The sequence below is a fragment of the Rhinolophus ferrumequinum genome, chromosome 18, assembly GCF_004115265.2.
Source record: "Rhinolophus ferrumequinum isolate MPI-CBG mRhiFer1 chromosome 18, mRhiFer1_v1.p, whole genome shotgun sequence".
Taxonomy (NCBI): domain Eukaryota; kingdom Metazoa; phylum Chordata; class Mammalia; order Chiroptera; family Rhinolophidae; genus Rhinolophus; species Rhinolophus ferrumequinum.
The window spans coordinates 26,932,802-26,942,682 of record NC_046301.1 but is presented as its reverse complement, the minus strand read 5'-3'; the positions used below and the strand labels follow the sequence as shown (position 1 = coordinate 26,942,682).

The 9,881-nt window shown below is 43.0% G+C and overlaps 1 protein-coding gene across 2 annotated transcripts in view; it reads left to right on the top strand.

Moving 5' to 3' along the window:
* The first annotated feature begins 384 nt into the window (after positions 1-384).
* Positions 385-9,881, top strand: part of PDGFC (platelet derived growth factor C) — a 173,955-nt gene continuing 164,458 nt past the window's right edge. Inside the window, exons 1-2 of one of the 2 annotated variants that reach the window (XM_033135485.1) lie at positions 385-743; positions 1,389-1,616. In XM_033135485.1, the coding sequence (XP_032991376.1) occupies positions 1,499-1,616 (118 nt within the window). In that variant the 5' untranslated portion in view covers positions 385-743; positions 1,389-1,498. Of the gene's footprint in view, positions 744-1,383; positions 1,617-9,881 lie in introns of both variants that reach the window. The other variant, XM_033135484.1, reaches the window with a different exon arrangement.

The window sequence follows — 9,881 nt, the reverse complement described above, 5'->3', positions numbered from 1 at the left end:
GAAACTGGAGGGAACTTTATGAATTCCAGTTTACATTCTTCCTTAGGCCCAGAAACTCTGGCCAAGGGTCCTGGCCAAGCCCTTTGGGAATGAGGATCCCCTCGGAAATTAATGACCAGTCAAGGCCACGGGGCAGGGGTGGGGGGAGAGTTGCAAGGAGTTCTTCCTCTCTTCTTTTTTGCTTTTGCAACACCCTTTGCCACGTATCTTGATCTTTATTTGGGGTTGGGGCGTCCTGTGGAAGGGGAACCAGGGGCCGCTCTGGCTGCATTCCTCACCAGGGCCCTTTGGGTCCTGTCTGTAGGAGTCCCGCAGCACCCCCTGGCTGTGCCAGCACCTGTTGGATGGCCACTTGGCGGCCCTAGCCAGTGCAAGCTGACGCGACCCTGAGTGCGCCTCCCGGAGCCTCAGACCCCCGCCCGCCCCCTTCGGCCACCAGCGGGGGAGAGCGGCTCAGCCTCCTAGCCGCTGGCCCAGCACTCCGCCACGGCTCGGCCCACGGCCCCCTCCTCCCGATTGCCGCCAGCGGGGGAAGGTAGAGAAGGGGAGGGGACAAGCAAGAGCCTTGGCCCGCCCGGCCTTCTCTCTCTACCCGGTGCTGAGACGCCAAGCCGAGCCCCAAGGTCTGTGTGGAGCAGGAGGCGTGAGGGGAGAGAGCACAGGGACCGATCGGAGCCCCGCGGTGACCCCCAGCTGCCGAATTCCCCCGGACTTTGAGGAGTGGGGGACGCACCCCAAACAAGGTGAACTTTGATCTCAGAAAACTCAAGCCAGGTGCCGGGATCCGTGCTGCGGCGGTTGTGAACAGGCGGCGTAGGCTGTGCGCTGGGCTGCGGAGCGGGAGCCCCGTGGCCTCCCTCCGCCCGCTCCCGGGGCGGCCTCGGCCCAGAGACCCTCCACCCGGCTCCGGCTCCGCGGCTCCTGGTCCCGCGGCGGAACCTTAGCCTTGTTTCTTCCCCCTCCCCCTTCGGGGGTGGGGGTGGGGCGGGGGAGAGGGGCACAGGGAGAGCTGAATCTATTGGCAGCTTTGTGATTGATCAGAAAGTGCTCGCAGCCAATTTGGTTTCCAGGCTGGCTTCGCGCGACCCTTGAGTTTTCGCCTCTGTCCTGTCCCCCAAACTGACAGGTGCTCCCAGCAACTTGCTGGTGACTTCTCACCGCTCCCCCAGCTCCCCCGCGTCCCCACCCCCTCTTTCCTCCCTTGCCTTCACCCCCACCCCCACCACTTCGGCACAGCTCAGGATTTGTTTAAACCTTGGGAAACTGGTTCAGGTCCAGGTTTTGCTTTGATCCTTTTCAAAAACTGGAGACACAGAAGAGGGCTCTAGGAAAAAGTTTTGGATGGGATTATGTGGAAACTACCCTGCGATTCTCTGCTGCCAGAGCAGGCGCGGCGCTTCCACCCCAGTGCAGCCTACCCCTGGCGGTGGTGAAAGAGACTCTGGAGTCCTGCTTCCAAAGTGCCCGCCGTGAGTGAGCTCTCGCCCCAGTCAGCCAAATGCTCCTCTTCGGGCTTCTCCTTCTGACATCTGCCCTGGCCGGCCAGAGACACGGGACTCAGGCTGAGTCCAACCTGAGTAGTAAATTCCAGTTCTCCAGCAACAAGGAACAGAACGGTGAGTCTTTCCCCCCATCTCCCCCTTCTTGTGTCTCGCTGTGTGTGTTGCATTGGCATTGTGCATTGGCGTGTGATGTACCCCAGTCTGCAAGGGTATAATCGTCTTTCTACCCATGCAAATGCGCGCTGCGTTCATTGGCATGGGCTTTTGGAGGCTGCCGTGCAGTTTGCAACCGCGGGAGCTGCCACAAAGCTCTAACAGGGCAATAGGAGTGCCACTGTAGCTTCACCTAAACAGAGGACCTTCTGCAAGTGATCGTGAACGTCAGTTCAAACGCGCGTTACAGGACCTCTCCTGTACAGTTATAAGTTCGAGAACTGCCTCTAAAAGCGAATCCAAAAATGAATGAGTCTTGGCATGTTTGACTTTACTCAGATTTTTTTTTTTTTAGTGGGTTGGGGGCTCTTTCAGGAAATGTATCAGCTGCATTAATTGAGCACTCTTAAGTGGAAAGGCATGAATTCATCAGTAAGTAGATAGGAAACATAGAGGTCAAGAGGCCGCGTGGACGCTTTTAGGGGAAATTTAAAAATGTATTTCTCGGGTGCTCTTTTTTTTTTTTTTTAATGTGCCTTTGTGTGTACGCTGAAGTCCTTACCTTTTTGGCTGTGTGTTTTTATATGTGTTGGTGAATGACTGCTATTTTGTGTGTGCGGGAAACGACTTAATCCTGCATAGGAAATGAGAATTACTTTTAGCTTTCAAGTGTACCTGAAATGTTTAGAAAACTCTCAGATGCAAGTTCCCTTGGGCTGGGATTGCACGGAGCTGGAAAAAGGCTCCTTTCATAAAGCTAGCGCAGCTTCAGGGTGTGTAATTTGCTTAGCCTCTGAACCCCATATGATTTACATCATTCAATTTCTAAACTCTTTTTCTCTTGATCTACCATTATGAAATCATTTTTGAGAATACTTTGTAAATAGAAATTTTATACTGCACATGAAACCACAATGTTAATGTAGGCTGTCTAAAATTAGAATATTAAACACCCTGTTTACAAGTGGTGGCTCTTAATGTTATTTAAAAAGAAATGTACATGTTTTCAGTGCTTTGTATGTCATCCATTCAGAATGCAAGAATGGTGTCACTTCGTTAACCAGGAGACATGAACACAAACAACATACCTAGAAAATCAGAATGGTGTGTACTGTATTTTTAGGTCACAGCAACTTTTTCTTTATGTATTGGGGTGTTTCCAAGCTCCAACTTTGAATTTAAACTCTCTAAAGTGTTTGTCTTGAAGGAAATACAGAAAATTCTAGTACAAAAATAGATTAAATAAGGATTCATAGCGCCTTTGCAGATACTGTTTGTATTTGTGGTGTGTGCAGCAATCTGTGGATCACATTTATGAGGCAGTGTTGATGTGGTTGCTTCTTACAACTTGCTAATATGATGGCACATGGCACCTGCAGGCTGCTTGAGCTGCTGATCAAAGGACAGCCAAGGGATCTATCTCTAATCACTGCTGCCGAGGACTGGGGGAAAGTGATCAAAGGAGCCACAGCACCAGCTGTACCCTGGCAGGAAACAGATCAGACCAACCTTTGTTCTTTCTCATGTAAAATAAATGTCCAGTTCAAAATATTGCTTCTTACTAGACAAGCGTCTCCAGAATGACAATGCCCAACATTCCTGGCCTCTGGCTTCTATTTTTTATTCTTCCTGTCCCATATCATTTCTCCTACTGCTCTGACTTATCAAGCCTGTCCTGGCATCTGTCATCTTCCTGATTCCCTTTGCTACTTGTGCCTCTCATTGTCCTTTCCACATCATTCTTTCTTGTGATCCACATACCATGCTCACTTAGTAATGGGCCCCAGAGCTCTCTCGTGGTCATTGGCCACTTTGAACGAGTAGGTTCACACCCGAGAGGTAGTTCATTAAGCCAGGCCACACACATTCTGTTGCCATCAGAGGCTGGGCCATTGCCATTCTTAAGATGCATGATGCTAAAAATAGCCTGGTTGTTTCCTAATCTGTGGGCAGAGGATTGGGCTATGTTTAGCTCTTGAGAGGCGGGCAGCAGGAAGTAACTAGAGGTAGAGGAACTACTCACTCACCTTGTAGTTTTTAGCCTAAGGAGAAGTGAGGCAGGCCAGCACTAGGGGGCAATATAGAGCTATTTTCCTGCACATGCTCAGGTTGATTTTTATTCCTCAAGATTCCAAGATTTGAGGATAACAGGTAGGTGCCAAAAAAGATTTCCCTGGAATGTGAATAAATTTGTTAGAACCGCCTCTTCTTCTTCTTCTTCTTTTTTTTTCTGTGACTTTCAAATTTTCTGTTCCCTATGTGGGTATTTTTTTTTTTGCCCTCATATTGAATTATGATTGGTTTTTGATGGACCTATTGCTCTTCTCAATTTAGATGATTGTGTAGCTTTGTAAGTACAAACCCACTTGAGGGTTCCACATAGAAAATGCCATTAGCCCAGTTTGTGCATTACATCATTTTGTGAAAGGTCTTCTAAGTGACAAATATGAAATGTTCATGTTGATCTGTTGTGACTTTAGTTCCGTCCTGCTTTCAAGGACTCCTCTCCAGCGACACTCTCTTTCATTGAGCATTCCAAAGTCTCAAATGATGTTGACTCAATTAAATCCCCGGGCCTGCTCAGTTTCAATATTAACTTGGTATCTCAAGAGGTGTCATAAATGGACATCGATCGCTATAGCCAATGCCAGATATTTGGATTTAGACTGGAACATGTGGAGGTGCTTCAAAATTAGTTTTGAGGGATCAGTGTCATTTACTCTGCTACCTGGTTTTTGACTTACTACTGTATTGCAATTTCTGCCACTTTACTGTAAAAATAGCTTTATCCTCCAATATTATAAGCTGTCTTTGTATCCTTCATTCTTAACCTTACTTCTAATCCTGAAGTCTCACATATAAACTTAAGGGTCTCTAGATTTAGCTTAAAGAAGGAGATGAAAGATAAAAACAACTTATGTAGGGTTTCTGGCCTGTCCTTCCTGTATGACCATAGGAAAACATTATTATTATCTGTGTGCACTCATTTTAGAAGAGAATGACTACCATGAAATGAGTAAGTTCTGGGATGGCATTCTGAGTTGTAGCAAAAACCAAAATGAAACAAGTCTTACTTTAATCTATTACATATAGTCCAAATAGACACCAATCACAGAGTTGTTGATGGAGTAAGGCCTCTTCCACCTGGTGTTATTGGTGAGTGATTTTAATTTACCCGTAGACCCAAAACAAGTTTCTTAATGTTCTCATTTTCTTTAACCATTTTGAGTGAAGATTTGGAATATGCCTCTGTTAGTAAGGGTTATCCTTATGAACATCGCTTATTGTATGTGCTCTTTTCCTTAAGGATGTTTTGGGGCCTGCAGGGCCATTGACTTTGGAGAAAAATGGTCGCCTAGTAGTAGTGCCTTTCTGAGAATGTGTGTCTTGTGTTTATGGCTTTTCTGTCTCTTTTTCTGTGCCAGCTTTCTCCTCCTACTACCACCTGTCGGTCTTTATCTATCAAAATTGTGCCCACTCCTCAACCCTTTTTAGGTGGCAGCTCCAAAGGAGTACTTTACTAAAAAAAACAACAACAGATAATCACAATTCCTAGAAAAACATCCAAGAGTAAGTAGGCTCTGACTGAGGACTAAAGGGACTTGCCTGTTGTAGTGCGTGACCATTGTGACATTTATTTTTGTGATAGAGGCTTTAAACAACAACAACAACAACAAAAAGACAGAACTTCCTCCTGGTTCTCTGCTCTGTTTGAGATAGTTGAGGAAGTTGAAGAAGTAAATTGCCATCATGTAATAATGAATATTGTTTTTCACAACAGGTAACAGAAAAGCCCTATTCTATATTATGGTAACTTTTCTCCCCTACCAACTGTTACCTTTTACATTTACTCTGATATATTTTGTTTTGACCTCTAAAAGGTAGTCAGAAAGTACAAACGTCTGGAAGAAGCTTCAAAGACTAGAATATCATTTGGTAAATAGTCTAACTGGATGCTAGGGTCTCACTAAACTTTCCCCAAAGGTACTATTTTGTAGAGCTCTGTCTCAGGCACTGAAGTCTGAGTTTTGTCTATCCTTACGTCCTCCTTCCTGAAACTTATTTCTTACTTATCTTCTTTATATTCTCTTCCACTTCATGTTTTTTCAACCTTTGTATTGCTAAAATTCTGTTTTATCTACAAACTTGAACAGATTTTGTAGAAACCAAATTCTAATGATAATATGATGTCTTATATAAATATATTGAATCAATGTATTGATCGTGTCCACCCCCCTTCCCCCACAAATGTTTCCAAGACTGGTGAAATTTTCTCCATAGGTTTCTATTAGTATAAACCAAAATGGTGGAATTCGTAATAAAAGTCACTTCATTTACTTAGTCTAATTTTGGTGTTTCTGATTGTTTTATTTGAAAGTGTTATACATAGCCAGACTCTCTCTATATAACTCTATATAATTTCTCTATATCTCACTTATGAAACAGTCTCTGTTTATTCTTTTTCCACCACTGCCTCCAATTGCTATTTTTTCAAACTTCCCTTTTCTGTCACCTAAGGATACCTGTCGTGGTTGATTTTCAGTTGGTATGCACTGGGACTAGTTTACAGATTATTAAATTCCTGAAGTATTCCCAGTGGGTTGGAAAGGAGCCAGTGCTCCTCTTCCAGGACAAACAGACCATCTCTGGACCAGACTGCGGAGTTAATGCCTCCTCACACAGCTCGGGACCTCTAGGACACTACTCCAACCCTCTTGGTCTTCTTCCTGATTAATTGGCCTGCTTCCAGATTGTTAAATTTTGACACTTTTATCTATGGACAATCTAATTCACATTGGACTTCAAACTTCTATCTCTTCTCTCTGCTTGACAGCTCGGGCGCAGCCCTTGGCTTGAAGGAACTGTAGTATAGAAGGGTATGGCCACTTTCAAGCCTCCTTCTTTCAGCTTCTTTGGTTCTAGTTCAAGAGTTGGGGCCTGGGATGTGAGATGGGGAAGGAGAACATGACACACCTGGTAAAGGATTGCAAACCTTATTTGGTTTTCCTGCTTTCCTGGACCACGCTGGTCAGCTGCTTTTGTGTGGGTAGCATCTTCCTGTCATCTAGATTAGATGGCCTTACCTTTTCAGCAAGGTCTTTTTTTCTGACCATTTAATCTAAATTAGCAAGCCCTCACTAGTATATCAAGGTTAATTAACTATATAGCATGTATCATTCTTTGATTTTCTTGTTGTTAATTAATTAGTTAATTAATTAATTGTGAACCTACCCCAACTGCTATCCCCATAGAATGTAAGTTCTCTGAGAGCATGGACCTTGCCCAACTTGCTTTCTGTGGGAGCTCCAGCACCTGCAACAAGAGGTGTTATATAGTATGTATCGATAAATAGTTCTGGATATAGTGCCTTATTAGAGTAAGACTATGGTGTTGACTAGAATAGCAGGCCATCTTTGAAGATCTCTTTTTGGTCTGGGAACTTCTACATTGTTTTACCTTTGTCATAGGAAGGTAAGCTTGTTTATTGGTTGTGATAAGACATGTCTATCCGAGTACGCCTTTACCATCTTGTTGAACACAGTTGACTTTTGAGCAACATGGATTTGAGCTGAGCAGGTCCACTTATGTGCAGGTCTTTTGTTTTTGTTTGTTTGTTTCTTTTTTAAATAAATACAATAGGCCCTTCATATCCAGGTTTTGACATCTGTGATTCAATCAACCACGAGTCGAAAACAGTATTTTCACATTCCCAACAGTTGATTCCCAATTGCACATTGAAAATACTGTTTTTTGAATCCACAGATGCTATGGGCCAGCTATAGTTAAATTTTGGGGAATCAAAAGTTATGCACAGATTTTTTACTACGCAGGGATCGGAGCCCCTGCGTAGTTCAAGGATCAACTATATACCATGTTACTAGATGAGTATATACCAAGTAAATGGGTAGGTTTCCTAGAACTGGTGCTACTTGCTCTCTTAAAAGTGCCATTGCTGTGTGTACCTCTGTATTTTCTGAAGACGAGGCTGTTGTTGATATGGACCAAGAAGTCTTAAGAATGGTGAATTGTGAATGGCTGACATGCCTCCAAAATAAGTGTATTTTCTTTTCATCTTTTGCTTGTGGCTCATGGATAACTTGCAGGTGCTAGAAATCAGCAATAGATATGGTTCATGGAATGTGAAGACTGGAAAGATCCCAAAGCTTATCCTCACAGATGTGTAAAGTAAGGCCTAAAGGGCTGAAGTGACTTCGTCAAGGTCACTGTTGAGTACAACAGTGTTAAAATGCGAATATGGTGACATATTTTTCTTTATGTGAGAACCAATTAGGTGAATGGAATTCTAGTTTTAAAATTCTGATGCTTTGTATAAAAGCATTTATTGTTTTAGGGGATAACATGCTTTGCAGGTTGTGAAAGGAGGCAGGACTCCCTTGATTGTAAAGCATTCTTTACAAGAACACTGAGGAAAACCATCTCTGAATAATCACATTAATTAAATAAAACAGATAATCTGACTAATGTGTATTATAATATATCTGTGGGGGTAACAATCTGACAATTTGGCAAATGGCTTGAAATGCTACCCTTAGAATTGTTACTATCACACATTAGGATCTTATTTTAAGCAGGTATACCAGGTCCATCGATGAATGATGCTTATTTTAATATTTTGTTGATTAATTGATGACAATGAAGAGAATGGTTGACATTGGAATGCATGCATCCATACGGAGGGTTTTTTAAAAAGATAACTTTGATCATTTTATGTAGCAGGATGTCTCAGTGGTAAAACTACCATAGGAATGACTGGGTAAGCACGGCCTGCAAATAATATTATTCTTTTGAATGGCTTAATGAGTGACCTTAATTTTTATTTACTCTATATTATGTAAGGTATACTAATCAGAGGTTCAGATTTCTCTTTGAAGTTGAAAACATCAGGAAAGAAATTCAGAGCTGTGGACTTGAATGGATTGCCCAAAACAGGATTAATTTACCTTTTTAAAAGTTTTGTTTGTAAAGTTCCTAAGTCTGAGAACAAAAGGAGCTAAAAATTATAAAAAAGAGTTATACTAATTAATTTGATCAACAAAGCCAAGTTATTAAGAGTGATATTCTTTTGGTAACTTTAGCTCATTTTGTGTTTTACTTCACAAGCATACGTTTTAAGTTGAGTTTAGCCAGTTTTGTCAGTTATCTGACTTCACGTGAGCCTTCATGTGCCATCTTCAAGCAGTGATTTCCAGCGCCCTGGTGACGGAGCTACTTCCTCCCTGGACATTTGCCTGGTTTCACAACTGAACCATCTTTGCCAGTCTAGCCTCAATAATTTTGCTTTCTTGATGTTAGGCTTAATTCCACTTTTATTTTCAAACTATGGTTTGTTTATTTATTTATTTATTTATTTATTTATTTATTTATTTATTTATTTTTGTTCTTGACTTTCCCCCCTATGGATACTAGCTGAGCCATTTCTCAATCAAATAGGCTGTGTATTGTGTCGTTGCTGGGGTTTGGGGGACAGAAACAAAGTGGGACATCTGGTTCTTTGAGGGAAACCAACATCCCCAAACAGCACAGAGCAAGGATCTAGATTTGCATTGCTGCTGTGTACACTGTGTGCTGATAAGAAACCTGTAAGAGCTCCCAGGAAGGACACTGGAAGGGCAGGATTTGAATGTATTCTTTGCAGGGAGTTGAATGGTCTCAAGAGCTCTTAGTGAGCCTCTGGTTTTGTCATGCTTAATAATGAGTCCCCAGGAGCGCCTGCTCTGCACGCAATGTTTGCAGACAGTATGCAATTGATGTTCATCACCATCCCATGAGGCATTAGGAAAAACACCAAGGCTTCCCTGGCTCAGGAGCTTAGCCAAGGTCCCACAGCTGGTAAACGTTTGAACCTATGTCTGACTCCAAGCCAGGACTCAGGGCCACGTGCCTCTTCCTTCGTGAGTTCAATGGTCTAATGTTTTATTAGAACATTGTTTTTCTTTTTCTTTTTTTATGATTTAGCAAATATTTACGAGCATCTGCTCTTTGCTTAGCTTTGCACTGGGTTCTGGGTCCATACAGAATGAGACGCAGCCCCTGCCCTTGACAAGCTCTGTCCAAGAGAGATGGCAGATCCTTCTTTCATCTCATGGTCTATTAGTTCTGCGCTCCAAGTGCTCTGGGAACACGGAGTGCTTTAGCTGACTTCAAAAATCCTTTGTAGATTGACTAAGTGGTTGGTTCTGCCTGGAAAAGAAGTGCAAGGAGAAA